This window comes from Numenius arquata, chromosome 20, assembly GCF_964106895.1.
Source record: "Numenius arquata chromosome 20, bNumArq3.hap1.1, whole genome shotgun sequence".
Lineage (NCBI taxonomy): Eukaryota > Metazoa > Chordata > Aves > Charadriiformes > Scolopacidae > Numenius > Numenius arquata.
In genome coordinates this window covers 8816758-8835197 of record NC_133595.1, presented here as the reverse complement: position 1 = coordinate 8835197, position 18440 = coordinate 8816758, and the positions used below count along the sequence as shown (strand labels likewise).

The 18440-nt window shown below is 61.1% G+C and overlaps 3 protein-coding genes across 3 annotated transcripts; 1 reads left to right on the top strand and 2 right to left on the bottom strand.

Annotated features, from left to right (window-relative positions):
• Window positions 1-1101: 1101 nt before the first annotated feature.
• Window positions 1102-3285, bottom strand: PHF13 (PHD finger protein 13). Its single transcript, XM_074161528.1, has 4 exons — window positions 3247-3285; window positions 2678-2779; window positions 1743-2295; window positions 1102-1328 (listed from the first exon to the last, which is right to left on the bottom strand). The coding sequence occupies exons 1-4, from the start codon at window positions 3283-3285 to the stop codon at window positions 1102-1104; spliced, it is 921 nt and encodes a 306-aa protein (XP_074017629.1).
• Window positions 3188-12973, top strand: KLHL21 (kelch like family member 21). Its single transcript, XM_074161527.1, has 5 exons — window positions 3188-3597; window positions 4702-5735; window positions 7088-7493; window positions 10023-10095; window positions 10468-12973. The coding sequence occupies exons 2-5, from the start codon at window positions 4709-4711 to the stop codon at window positions 10759-10761; spliced, it is 1800 nt and encodes a 599-aa protein (XP_074017628.1). The 5' UTR covers window positions 3188-3597; window positions 4702-4708; the 3' UTR covers window positions 10762-12973.
• ZBTB48 (zinc finger and BTB domain containing 48) lies at window positions 12891-18294 on the bottom strand. Its single transcript, XM_074161526.1, has 10 exons — window positions 17860-18294; window positions 17534-17775; window positions 16844-16955; window positions 16357-16449; window positions 16064-16150; window positions 15549-15703; window positions 14909-15045; window positions 14366-14530; window positions 14172-14260; window positions 12891-14091 (listed from the first exon to the last, which is right to left on the bottom strand). The coding sequence occupies exons 1-10, from the start codon at window positions 18292-18294 to the stop codon at window positions 13795-13797; spliced, it is 1812 nt and encodes a 603-aa protein (XP_074017627.1). The 3' UTR covers window positions 12891-13794.
• Window positions 18295-18440: the final 146 nt, after the last annotated feature.

The window sequence follows — 18440 nt, the reverse complement described above, 5'->3', positions numbered from 1 at the left end:
CAGTGTCGGCGGGGGCCTCAGCGCCCTCCTGTCCCCCCCCACATCCGAGGGGTCTTCATTGCACGTCATCCTGCTCCCGGCATCGCCTGCGTGTGCGTCTGTCTGGGTAATTTGCAACCAACAGGTTAAAGATTCAGGGTTTTTGGTTACAAATCCATTCTTGAAAAACAAACAGCGAAAACAAAAGCCAACTCGGCTGTAGCACTCGGATGGAAACGACCAAATCCCAAACCAGACCTGCCGGGTTCCGAGTTCACTCTGGCCCCTTTTACAGCCCACGCTCGAATTCTGGGCTGAGAAAAGGGAGAGTCACCGTCTTCTTAAATCAGCACCTCAGAGTTTAAGGAAGGGCTGGGAAATGGAGCAAACAGCATCCCCCAGACACACGTTTGAGCCAATCATGCAAAACAAAGTCACGAAAGAGAGACCTTCTAGGAAGAAAGGGGGTGTCGCTGATCCCCAGCGCTGCCTCTCCAGAAAAAGGGCTGCTCCCTCGGCGCAGGGTAAGTCCCGTTTTCACGTGAGCGATGCCAAACCCCAGAGCTCCCCTCTGGCCCGGGCCCGCTGCAGGAGGCAGCTCGTGCAGAGCTCGGTACGAACTGACACCCACTCCTACGGAGCCTCAGAGAGTCTAGGACTGATATATACGGACAAATGGGCAGGTATAATATTACATGAAAATTAAAACACGTGGCCATTTACTTTTCAGACTCTTCACACAGATTCCCCCCTCCTCCCTCTCTGGAGGAGGAGGAGTCTCCTCGCACAGAGAGGGTTTGCAGTTTCCCGGTGGGATGAGAAAACGTTCGTGGCAAAGGTATCGTACATTCCCCAGCCATCACCCAACTCACGGCTGTGACCGGCCAGACCCCCGCCCAGCCCAGAGGGCCCAGTCCGTCCCTCCGGCTGACGGGGCTCCAGCAGCAGTTCTCACCAGCCGGCCTCTTCCAGCCCCGCTGACGCCACTCGGCGATTCCCCGTCCTGGTTCCGGCGGGCGGGCGGCCCTCCAGCCCCAGCAGCAGCAGTTCGGGGAGCTCCCCTCAGCCCCCCGGCCGGGGTCCCGCCCCCCCCACGCAGCGCCCCAGCACCCCCTCCCTCCCCTAGTCCAGAAAGCGCCTGCGCGAGCCCGTCCGGGAGCGGTTCGAACGGCGAATGTCAAACTTGGAGTCCCGGCACTTCTGGCAGATGTAGACCTCTGGGACGTTGGACTTGCGAATCTTGGCGCAGGAGAGGTGGATCCAGGTGTGACACTCGTTGCACTCGATCATGGGCCGCCCGGCGAAAGGCTTCATGCAGAAGCAGGTGACCAGGTCCCACGAGTCGTCATCTGCAAAAGCAAAGAGCGACCTGCGTTTAACGGCCAACACCTCTCACCTGCACCGGGAATTTACTCCGCTTTTGCGCTAAATTAAGCACCCGGGTGTCAAAGCCAGGCACTTGGCTGCTTCTTCCACTTCTGAAGGGAAACTAGTCTCTCCTGCACAGGAGGGGACTCTTGGCAGGACACGAGAGGCCATAATCCAGGAGAGCAGAATCAGCTCCTTCTTTAAACCCACAGCTTTTCACTCAGTTTGTTGCGAAAGCAGCCAATCAACCTCCCCTTTCCCCCGAAAACCCAACCCCTGCTCATTCTGCCCGGGCAGCGCGCTTTCCTGTTACCCTCACGCTACAAGCACCAAAGCGACAGGCAACAGCGGCACCGCTGCCCCCCGGCTGAGCCTGCCCGCAGCCAGGCACCTACCCGAATCCACCATGATGTCCTCGTCGTCGCCGGTACCGTCCTCATCCCGGAAGACCACCTGCTTGCCCTGCCGAATGACCGTTCGCTTGCCCACGCTCTGGATCTCCACCGTCTGCTCGGCTGCCCCGGCGGGGTAGGAGACGCTGGAGGGGGTGTCAGAGTCCCACACCGAGCTCTGCTCGGCCGCAGATGGAGGGTCGCCCTCGGACGAGGGGCTCATCGGCGTCTCCACGTAAGAGTCCTCCCCCTCCAGCTCCAGCAGCTTCTCCTCGTAGTCCTCCTCCGCAGACACCTCCGTTTCCCTCCTCTTCAGCTTTTTCTTCTTCCTGATCTTATCGATTTGCTTTCTCTCTGGCAGGAAGTTGCCGGGTTTTGCCCGCTGGAAGAGGGAACTGTAGGGTTTCGCTCGCTTGAGCTGACTGAAGTTCTTTCTGTTCTTGGCGGGCAGGGGCACAGCCGAGGGGACGTCATTGAACCGCGGGTCCCAGCTATCGCTGTCGATGGTGCCCCCGGTGCTGTTGGGGGGGCTGGGGCTGTTCCTCAGCGGCGCTTCCTGGAAAACGCCGGGGAAGCGGATAAAAGCGTTAATTCGGAGGCGGCTCCGGTGCGGGCGGAGGCACTGCTGCACCCTTTCCCCCGCTGCGCCGCCTCGCACGGCCCGTCTCGCCCAAGCTCCCGCTCTCCCCAGGGCCGCTGCGGGGGTCTCCAGCGGGGCAGAGCCGCGGACCGGAGCCGCCCGGGCGCGGGGGGAGGCGGCGGGAGCGATTCCGGGATCCCCACCGTTCTTCACCCCGCCCCAAACGCAGTCACCCCCCACCCCCTCTCCCGGCCGCGGGAGTTCCCCCTTTTGTCTCGGGGAGGCGGCGCGGGGGCGGCTGGTTTTACAGACAGCCCCGTCGGCCGCCGCCGCCGCCCCGGTGCCGGTGCCCGCTCACCTCCTGGGGGTAGGGGATGTAGCCGGCGTAGGCCAGGACGAAGGTGCAGAACTTGTTGAAGTCTTCCACGGTGCGGTGCCGGCGGGCGGCGGGGGAGAAGTCCTGCGGGAGAACGGGGGGCGGGGGTCAGCGGCGGGGCCGGGCACGGCGGGGGGGGCGGGGGGAGGCGCCGCCGCTCCCCGCAGCCGGCCCCGCCCGCCGCCGCTCCCCGCGCCGCCCCACCCCCACCCCCCGCGGCGGTACCGGGCAGCGCCGCCGCCGCCCCCCCCTCCCCCCCCCCTCCCCCGCTCCAGCACACCCCCCCAGCACCGCTCCCCCCCGCACCCTCCGTCTCGGTACCGGGCCCGCCGGCGGGCCGCCCCCCGCGGCAGGACACGGCGGGGCGCGCCGCCGCCATTCCTCGCCCCGGCCCGCCGCGCTTGGGCGGCACGAGATGGCCCCAGCCCCACGGCGAGGCGCCGCCGGGGAACAGGCACCGGGGAGCGGGCACCGGCGGCCGGGCCGGGCCGGGCCGGGCCGGGCGGTGGGAGACGCCCCCCCCCACACACCTCCCCGGGTCCCCGGCTCACCTCCGGGGCGAACGGGGAGGCGCAGGAGTCGGAGTCCATGTCCCGGCGCGGGAGGCGGAGGCGGGGCCGGGGCGGCAACGGCAACCGGGCAGCGCCGACACCCGCGAACCGCTCGGTACCGGCGGGAGGCGGCGAAGGGGCGGCCGCCCGCGCGGGGACTGCTGGGAGCGGTAGTCCTCTGGCGCGAGGGATGCCGGGAGCTGTAGTCCGGCCGCGCGCGGGCCGCCGGGAGTCGTAGTCCGGGCCTGCGCGGTGGCGGTCGCGGGGGCCGCCGGGAGCGGCGGTCGGGGCAGGGCCGCTGGAGGGCGAGGCCGGGCCGGGGCGGCGAGCGCAGCGGAGCGGTGAGCAGTGGTGAGCCCGGGAGCACCGGGGCGGCTGCGGGGCGCGGGTAGCGCCGCACAGGCGTGGTGGGCCTTTGGGGGGGACGAGGAGGTTTATCGTGGGGCAGGGCCCGGCCGGCGGCGGGGGAGGGCGGCTACCCTCCGCCGGCCCCGAGCCCGGGCTCACCGCGCTCCGCTGGGACGCACCGGCCCGGACCCTGGAACCGCCGCGGGGCGACGGCTGCGACCGGCCGCGGCCTGGGGCGGCAGCCTCGGGCTCAGGGACCGGCCGCCCCGCGCCCGCCGCCTCCCGGCCCGCCCGGGCCCCGGCCGGACCCGCCGCTCGCCTTCTCCGGGCGGAGTCCCGCATCGCACCCACGCGGGCTCTGCTCAGCACGGCGTGGGTTACACGGGAGCGTTGCATCCAAAAAGGCTGAAAACGCCACGAGTTTAGCGAAGAAGAGTGTATTTTACTCCCCTGGAGTTTATTTGACTGGAAGCGATTGGGGAGGGAGCTGGGTGTGCGCAGGGACGGGGGGTCTGGCAGGACACCAGCCGCAGTGCTTCCAGGCCAGACGCCGGAGGTCTCTGGATTTATGTAGCTGAGCTTTGCCTTCAATAACAGGCAGCAGCGCACAGGGCCGGGAGGCTCTGAGAGAGCGTCTCCTGGGAACACCCCCTCCGTGCCCCGCTCTTCAGGAAGGACTCCTCAAATAGTGGTGAGGCTGCTCCTCCGGGCACCCTGTCCAAGAGACGTGGCGCCTGGGGGCTTAGGAGCCACGTTCACAGAGCTATCGGGTGTACAGAGCTCTGCTCGGCTCTTGTGAGGCCGCCTTAATCCTGGGAAACTTCAACACGGGCTTCTTAAAATTATAATTAGACTAAGCAGGGCAGGCTGCTGGCAGCGCCAGCACGTTATGCAACTGCCGCTCCTCCGTGACGGGGGAAGGAGGATGTTTTCGAGGGCTGTTTAGTTTATCTCGCTTCCCAGCCAGAGGACGTTTTTCCCTGACCTAACCCACCTTTTTCTTTCTTTTTTATTTTTAATTTCTCGCCTTTGTCCTGCAAGCTGCTCTCGGGGCTTGATCCCAAGGGGCTCCGTGCAAGGTGTGACGCGGCGTGTGCTCTCCCACAGGCACGGCATGGCAGCGAGCACCGGCGGCGGTGGGACGGCGGCAGCAGCGACGGGGGAGCCGGCACACGCGGTGTCGCTGCTGCGGGGCCTGAGCGCGCTGCGGGCAGAGCGGAGCCTGCTGGATGTGACGGTGGTGGCGGGCGGCCGGGAGTTTGGGGCGCACCGCGCCGTCCTGGCCGCTGCCTCCGGCTACTTCCGCGCCATGTTTGGTGGGGCGCTGCGGGAGGCACGGGCCGAGCGGGTGCGGCTGCACGGCGTGGAGCCCGAGTGCCTGGCGCGCCTCCTCGACTTCGCCTACACCGGCCGGGTGGGCGGGCTGGGCCCCGACATCGCCGAGCGCCTGCTGCGCGCCGCCGACCTGCTGCAGTTCCCCGCCGTCAAGGAGGCCTGCGGCGCCTGGCTGGCACGCCAGCTGGAGCCCGCCAACGCCCTGGACATGCAGGACTTTGCCGAGGCCTTCGCCTGCCCGGCGCTGGCGGCTGCCGCCCACCGCTTCGTCCTGCGGCACGTGGGTGAGCTGGGTGCCCAGCTGGAGCGGCTGCCGCTGCCGCGCCTCCTCTCCTACCTGCGGGACGACGGGCTCTGTGTCCCCAAGGAGGAGGCCGCCTTCCAGCTGGCGCTGCGCTGGGTGCGCGCTGACCCCGCTGCCCGCGCCCCGCTGCTACCGCAGCTCCTGGCCCACGTCCGCCTGCCCTTCGTGCGCCGCTTCTACCTGCTGGCCCACGTGGAGGGTGAGCCGTTGGTGGCCCGTTGCCCACCTTGCCTGCGCCTCCTGCGCGAGGCACGCGACTTCCAGGCCGCCCGCCTTGACCGCCATGACCGGGGGCCCTGCGCCCGCATGCGCCCCCGCCCCTCCACCGGCCTGGCCGAGATCCTGGTCCTCGTTGGCGGCTGCGACCGCGATTGCGACGAACTCGTCACCGTTGACTGCTACAACCCGCGCACTGGCCACTGGCGCTACTTGGCCGAGTTCCCCGAGCACCTGGGAGGGGGCTACAGCGTCGCAGCCCTGGGCAATGACATCTACGTCACTGGTAAGTGTGTGGGGCACAACAGCGCTAGTGCTGGGGTTTCCATTGCAAATACGGGGGCTCTAGCGGGGATACTTGGCTTTGCTCGGGGCAGCAGAGTCTGAAACTGCTCAGTCAGTGCGACTGCAGCCTGAAGACGGGCACAGGGACTCCCGGAGTCGGTGCTGGATTTAGCAGCTGGTCTGGATCCAGGAGGTGTTTTGCCATGACTAACGCTCCCGAGCGCGTGGGCAGAGGTCACAGACCTGGTACTGGTGGAACTTTCTGACCACTCGCACTGGGGAACAGGAGTGACTTGAGAGGGTTTTGAATTTCTGGCTGCTGAGAAGGTGTTTGGGTTCAGGGCCCTGTGAATCACAAGTCCAGCGCGTGCTCCAGGCCGAGGTGTGTCAGAAAACCCCCAGTTCCTCAACCAGCCGGTGCCTGTGAGTCAGGGTACCTTCCCCAGCACAAATCCTGCCTCCTCGCCCTCCACTGGGGCTGTAATTAATTCTGTCAAGGTGACACAGACGTGTAAATTTGGCTGTTAACCTGCATGTAGATGCCTCTTGTGAGCTACATCCCTGTAGCTGGAGTGGAGCCCTGTGGCGGCCGTAACGAAACCAGGCGCTGCAGAACTGCTCTCTCTGGGGGTGCGGGGGCCGCTGACAGAGACTTGAAGTGCAGGTCAGATGCAGGTGAACAGAAAACTGTTCCTCCTCTAGTCAGTGAGCGGAAAATGAGGCTCTGCTTTAAGGGTGGAGTTGTAAAACTGGTGGGCTACCATATGGCTCGTTTGTGTGGATGCCCTCGTGTCCCGAAGGAGCTTTTGGGACCCCCCCAGGGGGGTCTGGGTGCAGCGGTTCTGCTGAGAGCGCTGTGCTCCGGCGAGGCGGCTGCTGGCGGGGATCCTCAGCTGTTCTGCTCAGTGTCAGCGTCGTGGGGAGGGCTGGAAGGTTTCCGTGGCAGCCGGGTGCTGGCGAGTGTTAGTCTCCACCACGTCACGGCAGCTTCTGGGGAGCGATGGAGCAAGGGTTGCAAAATGGGGAAGAAAAGGTTTTTTTGGAAGGATGGAGGTAGTCAAACCTGGGAGTCATGGCTAAGCACAGACTCGGAACAACATGGGAGAAATCCTTCCTGGCTCACTGGGAGAGAAACACTGCAAAACTTCTGTTAAAGTGCACACGCTTGCAGTGCACACTACTGTGCCCCCCCAGTACTGAAATATCTCCCTAATGTACGGCCCTGGGAAGCAGAAAAGCATGTGGGTGTTAAGGAGGAGTGGCTGGAAGACACAACGAAGCCCCCTCCTCCATCACCCCATGGTTCTTGCCTTCATGAAATCCCGTGCTGAGCCGTGCTGTGCTGTGCTGCAGGAGGGTCGGATGGGTCGAGGCTGTACGACTGCGTCTGGAGGTACAACTCCAGCGTGAACGAGTGGACAGAGGTGTCCCCCATGCTGAAAGCCAGAGAGTACCACAGCTCCACGGTGCTGGACGGGCTGCTCTACGTCATCGCTTCCGACAGCACGGAGCGCTATGACCACTCGGTGGACAGCTGGGAAGCCCTGCAGCCCATGCTATACCCCATGGACAACTGCTCCACCACCTCCTGCCGCGGCAAGCTCTTCGCCATTGGCTCCCTGGCTGGCAAAGAGTCCATGGTGATGCAGTGCTATGACCCTGACAGTGACCTCTGGTCCCTCGTCAACTGCGGCCACCTGCCCCCCTGGTCCCTGGCTCCAAAGACCGTCACTCTCAACGGCCTCATGTACTTCATAAGGTGAGTCGGGGGGTGATCGCCCACCTCCCCACGGCCCCTCTGGCCAGCCCAGGGTCTCCCTGGGAGGGCGTGGGGGTTTTGCGGGTAATTGTAGGAGAGCAGCGCGTTGGGAAAGCACGGCAGGGCTTCCTCTGATGGTGCAGGTGGCTCTGTGAGCCCCCACCCCGCTTTCCTTTGCTTCTGTCAGAGCTCGACCTCAAAGAACTACACTTAAAATTGTGTAAAAATGTGTGACTCCAAACCCCCGGGCTGGGGAGCAGCCAGGTACAAATCCGGCTGGAGTCAGCAGCGCTGCTTGGAAATAGACTTCTCAGTTTTCTTGGCTTCTGGTTCAGCCCCCCCGTGTTGCTATAAATAAGTGAGCAAGCTCCAAGAAAACGTTAAACTGTAGCGCAGGGGAGGACATCCTCCGTCTCAGCAGAGATAAGAGGGCTGAAGATGAAATGATTGGCCACTATTTTTAAGCGCCTTTCCAAATTGGGACTTAATTACCCATCTGAAGCTGTCCTGGTGGCGCAAATACTTCGGTTATCCACTTAATTAAAAATAAACGGAAAGGCATGCTAGAGCTGCAGCATTTCGTCTCGTTGTGTTGACTTTGAGCAAACATAGGCTTCTGTGATGGCCTCCAGACACTTTTCTTTTTTTAATCTCCTCTTGGCTGTGCATAAAGCAGCGACTTCTGCCCAAGACCTTGTGTTTGATTCATTTGGGTGCAGCCAGGTGTCTCGGTTCTGGCAGTTGTTTGCAGGTAATGCTTTGAGTCACCTCATTTTCAGTACATACTGGCGGGTGTTGTAGCTGTTTGGCTACTTGTTGCAAACCGATTCTATAGTTTTTCCTTGTTCTTATCCATTTTAAAATACTGATGATTGACACTTCAGGATTTCTGATCGCTTATGCACCTGCAGGAGTTAATGAGGAGATTATCGGGGTCAGGTTTTTCTCCCCTCGTTTCACGTGCTGCACGTGGACTCCGCTGCTCTGAATAAAGCTGGGAGATAATCTTTGGAGGACGGAGTAGGAGGTTACGAATAAAAGTCCTGAACTCATTTTTTGGTTAGTTTTAATAGCTCAGGCTAAAGCCTCTGACTGACAGTCCCCTCTAGTGGGACTAGTTTTTTGGGACTAGCGTAGCAGGGAGGCTTTGGTCCCTCTTGGAGCTGCCCCTGAGACAGCAGAGGGGGTGGTGGCCTGGCAGTCATCCGTGCCCGAGTTGGTCGGGGGGTTCAGCCACGGTTTGGAAGCGTTTCCTTGCCTGCTGCCGTGGTTACAGGAAGCACTGGAAACAGCAGCAGCTCTTCCAGGCTCAGCAGCAGCGTCTGAGTCCCGAGGCAGGGACCAGCCCTCGGTCCTGAGGGAGAAAGGTGGGTCTTGGTGCAGCTCTGAGGGGCTCGGAGCCCTCGCTCACCTGTGCCCACGTTAAAGGTGTTCTGTGCAGGCGAACAACGCTTCAGTTCCAGGTACAGTGCAAAAATAACTCAAGAAACATGTTTCCAAGTGTGTACCGTACAGGTTAGGGACGCTTGGCCGGAGGGTACCCCGGGGGCCCCAGGGCACACACCATGGGTTCCCCGCAGGCAGGTTCCTGCTGTAAGGCTTTGCTCAACAGAGAACTGCTTGCTGTCGCTGAGGTCCCTCCTTTATTGTCACTCCCTCCCTGCTCAGATTCGTGTCAGCAGTCGATAGCGGTACCTCGTCACCCGCACAATGCATGGCAATGAACAATGTCACAAGGGATACAGAGACAGTAAAATATTCCTTGCAGCCTTTTGAATCCCTCGGTAGCAGTACTGTCTCGGAGTGACTGACGGTGCTTCTCTGCCTGCCCTGACCTTGTCCTCTCCGCATTCTCATGTCAGCAGCATGTGTCGGTGTCGCAAACGTCCCTCACCTGTTGCTGTTGCCCTCGTCTGCCAGAGGAGCAGGTGGGAGCAGCCCTGGGGGGGGGGGGGTGGGGGTGTCACACTGCTCCTGCCAGCCCTTCTCCCACACTCTCCCACCCCCTCTAAGTGTGGTGGCAAAAAACTCACACCGTGGGGATGCCGATACTTCAAAGTGAGGGAGGTTTAAGCCTCAGTGATTTTTCTTCCGGACCCTCAGTCTGTGAAATGCAAGCTTGCGGAAAGTTGGTCTGTGAACACACCCACCGTAGATGCAGACATGAAAAAAAAACCTACTAGATTTGAGAGCCCTTGTGATGGTGCAGCAGTTTCCGACCCAGCAGAGCCGTAGCTGCACGGGGGGCTCTGAGCAGGGCTCCCAGTCTGGAGCCACTTGCCCACTGGCTCCTGTGGAGCTGCCAACTCGGGGAGGGAGGCGGAAACCAGTGCGTGCTGTCAGCTTGCTCTGCCTCTGCTCGCCCCGCCTGCCCTCCGAGGGAGCCTCCTAAAACCCAGCATGCAGCAGAGAGCACAGAGCGCGCGGCTCTGCCTGGAGAGGAGCTCAGAAGTGCCTGTTGAGCTGGGGGCTTCACAAGGCAGGAGGTTTTTAGAACACAGAAGAGTAATTTTGTGTTTTCTCCCACAGAGATGACTCGGCTGAAGTGGATGTTTACAACCCGACGAAGAACGAGTGGGATAAAATCCCTGCCATGCTCCAGGTAGGATGCTCACTGACCTGCTAGATGCCTTCCGGTGTTAAAAAAATGGTTTAATTTCCTTTTGGAAAACCAGGTGCTCGTTAGATTATAAGCCCTTGCACAGGGAGTGCATTTAAGTGTATCTCAGTCACCTGGAAGGAAAAATGGAGGACTCTGATTGTGTCGCCGGGTGCTCAGCCCCAGCACTAAGAGCTGGAGAACTCTGTCTCCTCCCAGAATCTGGGCAGTGCTGGGTCAGAGCCAGTGCCAGCAGCTGGTGGGCACCGAGTCCCATCCAAGTGATGCAGGACGGTGCCCAACACCTTTATCGTCTGCCTAGTTGGGCAAAACCCTCCTTTCTAATTGTTGTGTCTATTTATTTTTAAATTGTAGGTCCACGTTGGGGGCAGCGTGGCTGTGCTGGGCGGGAAGCTCTACGTCTCTGGCGGCTACGATAACACGTTTGAACTCTCAGATGTCCTGGAGGCCTACGACCCCGAGACGCGAACATGGAGCGTGGTGGGCCGCCTCCCCGAGCCCATCTTCTGGCATGGCAGTGTCAGCATATTCCGGCAGTTCATGCCTGAAACCACACAGGAGGATGACAGCATCACGCTGGACAACACCATCAACCTGAACAGGCAGCGCCAAAACCTTCACGACCAGAACCTTAACGAGCTTCGTTAGCGGGGGAAGGTGCTGTCCCCCTGGCTCCACGCAAGTTTGTTTTCCAGAACCAGTGTTGCTTTGAGAGAAGGCAGAGGCAAAGCGGTGCTCGGAAACACAAACGTACTGATGATAGAGGGAGTGAAAACTCTGAATGCTTGACGTGCTGCTGTGGAGCCACCACTGGCAGCGAGCGAGGCCTCCCCCGGCCCGTCCCGGGGTGGGAGAAGGGACCCGAGGGGTGAACTCTAAGGAAAGCAACCGCCTTCAACGTCACCACAGCATCGCAGCTCACAGCCTTTGGTCAGACGCCTTTCACTGGGAGCTCCTTCACCCTGTAACGCTTCCTTTGCCACCAAATTCCTTTCTTCAGTTGCTTTTTGGGGAGGGGTCTGTCTGGTAGGACGGTGGTCTGGCCCCCACCTCTGTTCTGTGCCTGGGAGGAGGACAGACATCCTGAGCACGTCCTCCTCTGCGTGGCTGGAGGGGAAAGGCCTTCCCAGGAGAGCAGGAGGCCTGGTGGGGTGAGAGCGTCATACAAGAACGTGGCCCTTCTGGGTCCTTGGTTCCCGTTCCTGCCTTCAGGAGGGACCGGCGTCCTGCAGCAGGGACACCCCCAAGCTTCACCTTTCCCTTTGTCTGAACTTCAGTTCTTCCAGGATTTTGGTGGTTTTTTTTTTTTTTTTAAGTTGCAGCATTGAAATGTTTGCAGGTATTTGTTTTCCAACCCTTCAAAGCACAGCACTTTTTCCTTCTAAGAAACATCCTTATTTATCTTGAATCCCATTCTCACAGCTGGAGGAGAAGGGGAGAAGCCAGTTCCCCCTGTGGCCGGCCCGAGGGGTGACTCCTGGGGCCACCGCTGCCCCTGGTGAGGAGCCGCTCTCCCCTCCCACTGCCACGGGGCTGAACTGGGCAGAAAACGACGCTGCTGCTGGTGGGGAGGGCTGTCGGGTGTCAGTCCTGTCCCACGGCGCTGGGTCGGGCAGAGCGAGACCAGGCAGCAAGGGCTGGTTAATCTGTCTTTGCTGTTTTTAAGGAGCCAAGTCGGTGTTGTGCTATTTTAGGAAAAAAAACAACCCTTAGAGGGAAAGGTGAGCGCAGCTTCCTCGGGAGAGTCGCCCTGATGCAGAATTGCTTCCAAACACGTCACCTCCTGGGAAGGACCCACCGGCCCTTGGGAGGGGTCTCACGCCTCCGGATTGCAGCAGCTCTCGGGAAAAGGCTGCTGGGGTGTCCCGGTGAAGGTGTAGGAGTTAGTCAGAGTGTTGCCGATTGAAAGGTAGTTATTTTAGAGGTTTTTTTCTTTTTGTTTGAGGTTTGCTGTTGTTTTTTTGGCCTGTGTAAGATTTGCCTTTTTCCTTGCCCGAGTGACCCCGCGGGCATGGGCTGTGGTTCCTCTCTCTGCCAGAGCTGAAGGGAAGCCGCCAGGAATTTTACTCCTGGAATGTTTCTTGAACAAGCAAACAGCTAAAATGGGGGGTTGTGGCTCACCCGAAAATGAGCATTTAACCTTCAGGAGAACTGTGAAGTGTGACAATGCTGAAGCGTTATCTGGGCGCATTTGCTTCTTCCATCCTTCATCTTTAACCAAGAGGAAAAAAAATCTGAATTTAAACTTGACTGAGAGGGAAAGCCCCTACGCGTGATGGCGCCCTGGGGTTGGGCAGTGTCAGAGCCCCGTCTCCACACCCTCAGCGGCTCCAAAGCTTTAAAGAAATGGGGTTTCCTTGAACGCTGGTTTGTGCTGCGCCCCTCGGGAAAGCTGCTCGTGAAACCCGGATGGAGAATTTGACAGTGCCTTGGAACGGCCGCGGTTTAAAAGTAGAACCCCTCCCTGGCGCTGCCGCGGGCAGGGTGGAATGTGGGGGCCCACAATTTGGGGTGGCTCCTTTGTTTCTGGGAGTCACATCCCTGCGAGGCTGAAGCAGCCGGTCCCGGGCAGAGGCCGCGCAGCTGAAGGCACGACGCAGCCCCAAGTATTTTGGCCACGCTATAAATAGCCACCACACTCTGTCCCTGCCGCCCCCAGCCTCCTCCTCCCCGCCCAACCGTCACCCATTGGTATTTATTTTTTGTAAAATTCATTGTGTCTGAAGCTTTGAGTACAGTTCAAATACCGTCCTTTGAAACAAAGGCATTTTACATTTACAGATAATGTATTTTTATTCTCATAGTTTGTTTTTAAATTTACTTGCAGCTGTCAAGTTCAATAAAACGTGACATAAATCTCTGTCGTCTCTGAGGGGAGGATCACGGCCGTTTTTACTGTGACGGTTCTCGTTCTAGGCCTGTGGTGCACATAAACTGGAGAGTTTCTGCCTCTGGGTGAGTAAGGGGGGGAAGGGGAATTTCGGGGCAGGTGGGGGTCTCCCCCCACCCTGGGAATAGTCAGGAAACAGCCCTCGGTGTCACCACAACCCTGGGCTGGGTTATTTCAGGCAAATATAAATCCCACACCTGAAAACTGGAGCTTGGAGCGTTGTCCAGTCCTTGAGATGAAGTGTTTCAGGTTAAATCAGTTCAGTGGTGAGACCACAGGGGCCGTACCCACCTCCAAGGTGGTGAAGAACCAGCAACTGGCAGGAGCTCGACTAAACCAAGTGGAAATAAAGCACAAATGTAATGGAGGAGACAATCCTCAGGGCAAGCCTTAAGGACAGGGGCAGAGCTGCGCTCTCCAGGGAAGGTAAGTTTAATCTCAAACTTTCGGGCTCAAAGGCAGAACTGCCAGCGAGCGGCAGCCGCCCCTCCAGCCGCAAACGAGAGCTCATTAAAGACCAACTCACAGTATTACACACAGGGAGTCATCGGTCAAATCCCACCTCACGCAGCGCATGTACATTTATTTCAGTTCCACTCTCTGAGCGGCTTCACGTTTGTTTCTTCGTTTGAGACCCGATTATAACCATTATAAGGTCATTTCCTGCAGCCTGGGGCAGGAGCTTTGCGGGGAAGGGGCTCACCCGGAAAAGAAGCAGTGGCTCCAGGCACAGAGTGGCTCCAGCCCAATGCTTTATTGTGTTGGGGGAGGAGGGATGCGCGTGGGCGTCGCTACGTTTCACAGTCTTCGGGAATCGTCGTGGTGATAATTAGCGATTGCTCGATCACATCCGCCGTGGAGAAGTTCTCGTTGGAGCAGAGTCTCTGCATGGGGATCTCCTCGGGCAGGGCCCCGCGGGACAGGGACTCCATGATCACCTCGGCCGAGCCCACCTCCAGTGGCGGGGGAGGCTGCAGGGCCACCACCACCGCCTTCTCGTCCTCGATCACCAGGTTCCGCAGCTTCCGCTGCCGTGGGTTGTAGTTCTCCACCCGGTCGTGAATCTCCATGTGCCGCCGCAGGTGAGCCTGCCAAGGGAAGGGGCCGGAGGCGCGGTGAGGGTCGGCGCCACGGCAGCAGGGGGTCCCTGGGGCCAGAGGGGGCTCACCTGCCGCGTGAACTTGTAGCCGCACTCGGTGCACTCGAACTTCCTCACGCCCTTGTGCCGGCGGACGTGGACCCGCAGCTGCTCCACGGCTGAGGAGGGAAGCGGGAGCCCGTCAGTGGTGGCACCGCGTGGCACCATCGTGGCAGCCATGGTGACCCGTCCCAAGGGAAGGAGGGCTCCAGCCCAGCCGTTACCTTTGAAGGTTTTCCCGCAGATCTGGCAGAAGTGGGGCCGCCCCTCCTGGTGCCGGCTGGCCACGTGCCTCAGCAGCGGCCCCTTCTCGGTGAAGCGCTGCTCGCAGAACTCGCAGCCGAAGGGGCGCTCCCCGGTGTGGGTCCGGTTGTGCTTGTCCAGGCTCGCTGCCGGATGCGGGGGGAGAGTCGGGGGTCACGGTGGGGCACGTGCCCCCTGTCCGGGGACAGGCAGGAGCTCCACCACAGTGAGGACTGCACGCTTGCCGTGTAGGTTAGGTTAAGGAGGGCTAGAAGCAGCACAAGCAGCTGCCCACTGGTCCAGGCTAACCATTTTGGGGAAAAACTCCAATTTCTTCCTCTTTTGTGCCGTGAGGGTAACGGAGAGAAGAGGAAGGTGCCTTCCTCAGCATTAGGCACGCGCTCACAGGAGCGTGGCTTTGCTCCCGGGGGAAGGGGGCAGGAGGAGGTGGGTTTCACTCTCTGGAGGTCCCTGGAGCGTGGTGCCCAGCCCCGCCAGCCCCAGCCACGCGCCCCAGGGGGTACCTTGTGTGCGGAAGGTCTTGCCGCAGAGGTGGCACTGGAAGGGCTTCTCGCCCGTGTGCGTGCGCAGGTGCATGTTGAGGTTGGCTTTCTGCGTGAAGGCGTGGTGGCAGAACTCACAAACGTAGGGACGCTCGTTCCTGTGGGCAGGGGAAACATTCTCTTCATCTCTGCCCCCCAGGGCAGCTGCTGCCCCTCACCCAAAGTCCTTGTAATTAAACCCTACCGCAACCTGTCCCAAACTATAGCATTTTGGAGGCCCACAAAAGCTTTTCTGCAGCCATGGGGCTCCCGCACTGATGTGGGCGTTACAACCAGCCCAGCAAACAGAATGCTGAGGTCGAGTGTGGGGGGCTGGCGCACACTTGCCACTTCAAGAACAGGGATTAGCCAGGCTGGTGAGCCTCAACCATCGCCTGTAGGACCACGGTCACACACTCAGAGGAGCACTGATGGTCTGCGCTCCCTTTGGGAGGGAGAAGCAGAATGCTGTTGGCCCCTCACCAGATTTCTGGCAGAGGTTTGAGCCCAGCACCTCGGGCAAAGGGGTGCTTGCTGCCCTCCAGCCAGCTCCTCTCCCCATCACCTCGGTGGAGGAAGCACAGCCAGAGTGAGGAAGAGGAAGCCACGGGTCACCTCGTACCTGTGCTTGGCCTTGATGTGCATCTGCAGGCCGTTGCGACTGGAGGCCCTGTGCCCGCACTCCTCGCAGACAAACAGCTTCTCTCCCCGGTGCTTGAAGGCCTCGTGCAGGCGCAGCTCTGTCCGAGACAGAAAGCACTTGGAGCAGGTTGAGCACTGCAAGGCCACAGGAGAGCGCGGGGTTAGGCAGCCCGCCCGGCTGCCTCCGCAGCGTCTGCCCAGGACCCCTCCCTCCGCTGCCGCTCTGGGCCCCCCCCACAGAGCACCCCCAGCTCCCAGACCCCTAATGGGACGAGGCAGCCAAAGGTGAAATGCTGGTCACTACTTGGGTCTGTCAGCCAAAAAAATGACGATGGCTGCCCCTGTACCCAAACCCCCTATTCCCAGCAGCTCTGTAATTCCCTGCCTCGCTGAGTGCGGCCAGACAGGACAACAGGCACCATTTTCTTGGCCAGGCCTGGGTGCAGGATAATTCCCCCCTACAGCAGCCCCCCACTGCCCGCCCGCTCCCCTTACTGCGTGGGGCTTCGGGGCGCCGTGCAGCTTTATCATGTGGCTCTGCAGGTCCTTCTTCTGCATGAACTGCTGGGCGCAGGAGGAGCACTGAAAGGCAGGGGAGGGGGGGTCAGCTGCCAGCCACCCCCCAAGCAGCGATTTTGGTGCAAGAGGATCGGGGACGCATGGGCTGGTGAGCACTGGTCTGATGCTGGGCCAGGCCACCCCAAAACAGAAAGACTCGCCCTCTCCTCCTCCTCTGTGCCAGCCTTCAGCAGCTGCCTGTAGGGACACCGAAGGCAGGCGCTGCTGACCTTGTAGGGCATCTCCCCCGTGTGCGACACCATGTGCAGCCGCAGCTCCATTCGCCTCTTGAACACCTCCTGGCAGACGGAGCACGTGAAAACCTGCAAGGGACGAGGGAGGTGTCAGCTTCCACAGAACTGAGAGCCCGACGTGAAGCCCACGGCTCAGACCAGAGCTGGCACCTGGATACGAAGTTTAACCCCCACCTCCACTGATCTGGATCTTTTATGGTACAAAGGGTATCCTCGCATGCTTGAAAAAAAACAGACAAAATGAGAGTTGTCTGGAAAATCAGACAAAAGCCGCTACCGTCCCCATCAGCAGCAGATCGGGGGGGGCTCTGGCTGTGGCACACCTGCTGTGCAGTGCTGATGGAGGGTGGTTTTTTTCAGTGGCTGCGTGTGATGTTGACTGTGGCTGGAAAAAGGCTCGAATTTTGCTCCTACAAAACGGCACCCGCTTTCCAGAGCATGGGCAGCAGCTTCCCGGGCATACCTGCTCGGATCGGTTCATGCAATTTCTGGCTTCATGTTCCAGGAGATTCTCTTTTCTAAAATAGCATTTGCCGCATTTGGAACATTCAAATGGCTTTTCTCCAGTGTGTTTCCTGGGGCAATACAAATGGAGAGCATCCGTCACTGCTGGTCCCACAGCAGAGAGGCACAAACAGGCCCGGCAAGGGGTTGGGGAAGGACCAGGCAGCTTTTACACCCCCCCAGGGCCAATATCCAGAGTCACCTAAATGCTGCCTTCTCATGCCAGCTTTGCTGCCCCCGCCAGAGCACAGTCAAGCTGTTGGTGCCCACTGTGCTCCACAGATCCCCAATTTTGTAGGGCTACAGTTTGCCCTGAGCAGGCAAGCGAAGCTTGTGTCCTCTCTGCAGGCATCGCTTTGCTCTTGGCCATCAGCCTGAAGACCCTCACGGAGCCCGGCCACCCCACTGCGCCCCAACAGCCCCAGCGCACACACACACACACACACACACACCCCCAGCACGCTTCCCCCCAGCCCATGCAGCGGGGACCTCCCTTTCCATCCTGGGGCGCACTAAGGCCCCAAGAGCAGCCGTCTGCCCACCCCCTGTGGAGGATCGGGTGGGAGGGGGCCAAGCCCCACGGAGCAGAATGACACGATGCGAGTCCCGGCGCAAGAACGCAAGGGGAAGGAAAAGTCAGAGCGTTTACCTGTTGTGCACTTTAAGGTAATATTTGCTGAGGAAGGTTTTATGACATGTGGGGCACTCAACCGGCACCGCTGTACCTTTTCTGCTCCCCGGTGTCCCCGCCACCCCCGTGCTGCCGGGTGCCTTCCCCGGGGGGGGATTCTTTTTGCTCCGCAGGGCCTTTTTCTCGGGAAGGGACTCGCCGTCGCTGTCCCCCCGCCCGCCGTCGCCCGCCGCTGCCTCCTTCGGGGCCGGGGGGGTGGCCTGCGAGGGAACAGGCGGCCATCACCGCGCCTCTCGGCCGACCCTCCCTGCCCGCTCCCCCCGCCTCCCGTCCCCCTCACGCACCGCTTGCCCGCCGGGCTGCGGGGGCGCCACGGCCGCGATGTCGGCGCCCTCTGGGCGGCTGGGGGCGGCGGCGCGGCGGGACCGCTGGCGCGGGGCGGCGGGGCGGAAGGCCCGGCAGAGCGCCACGGCGTCGGGTACGCCCAGCTGCTCGGCGGCGGCCAGGAGGCGGGCACGGTTGTGGGCGGTGAGAGCCAGGCGGCCGGTGTAGAAGAAGTCGAGGAGGAGCTGGAAGGTGTCGGCCAAGCCCTCGGGCAGCGCCACCGGCCCGCCAGGGCCGCGGGCGCGGAAGAAACGGGAGCAGCTAGCGAGCACCGGCCAGTGGGCGCGGAACTCTCGCCCGCCCACGCCCAGCGTCGCGTCGCAGAACTGCCCTGCGGCGCGCTGCCGGTTCAGCTCCCGCAGGACGCGGACGCTGTGCGCCGCCGCCGCCGCCATGGCCGCACCGCTACCGAGCCCCGCCGCCCGCCGCCATCTTGGCAGCGCCGGATGTGGCGTCAGGACGCGACGGCTGCCGGCGCGCCGGAAGTGACGCGCGGGTGCGGCGGCCGGAAGGGAGGTGGAAGGGCGCCTCAGGGCCCGGC

What these genes read in the sequence shown, in the direction of transcription:
- ZBTB48 (XM_074161526.1), bottom strand. Translation starts at nt 18,294, where the DNA reads ATGGCGGCGGCGGCGGCGCACAGCGTCCGCGTCCTGCGGGAGCTGAAC. An exon ending in TACCTTAAAGTGCACAACAG is followed by an intron (nt 16,956 to 17,533) that starts GTAAACGCTCTG and finishes GTATTGCCCCAG; the next exon opens with GAAACACACTGGAGAAAAGC. An exon ending in GCTACAAGTTCACGCGGCAG is followed by an intron (nt 14,092 to 14,171) that starts GTGAGCCCCCTC and finishes TTCCCTTGGCAG; the next exon opens with GCTCACCTGCGGCGGCACAT.
- KLHL21 (XM_074161527.1), top strand. Translation starts at nt 4,709, where the DNA reads ATGGCAGCGAGCACCGGCGGCGGTGGGACGGCGGCAGCAGCGACGGGG. An exon ending in CAATGACATCTACGTCACTG is followed by an intron (nt 5,736 to 7,087) that starts GTAAGTGTGTGG and finishes GCTGTGCTGCAG; the next exon opens with GAGGGTCGGATGGGTCGAGG. An exon ending in GGCCTCATGTACTTCATAAG is followed by an intron (nt 7,494 to 10,022) that starts GTGAGTCGGGGG and finishes TTTCTCCCACAG; the next exon opens with AGATGACTCGGCTGAAGTGG.
- PHF13 (XM_074161528.1), bottom strand. Translation starts at nt 3,285, where the DNA reads ATGGACTCCGACTCCTGCGCCTCCCCGTTCGCCCCGGAG. An exon ending in CCTCCCCGTTCGCCCCGGAG is followed by an intron (nt 2,780 to 3,246) that starts GTGAGCCGGGGA and finishes GTTCTCCCGCAG; the next exon opens with GACTTCTCCCCCGCCGCCCG. An exon ending in ACATCCCCTACCCCCAGGAG is followed by an intron (nt 2,296 to 2,677) that starts GTGAGCGGGCAC and finishes GGCGTTTTCCAG; the next exon opens with GAAGCGCCGCTGAGGAACAG.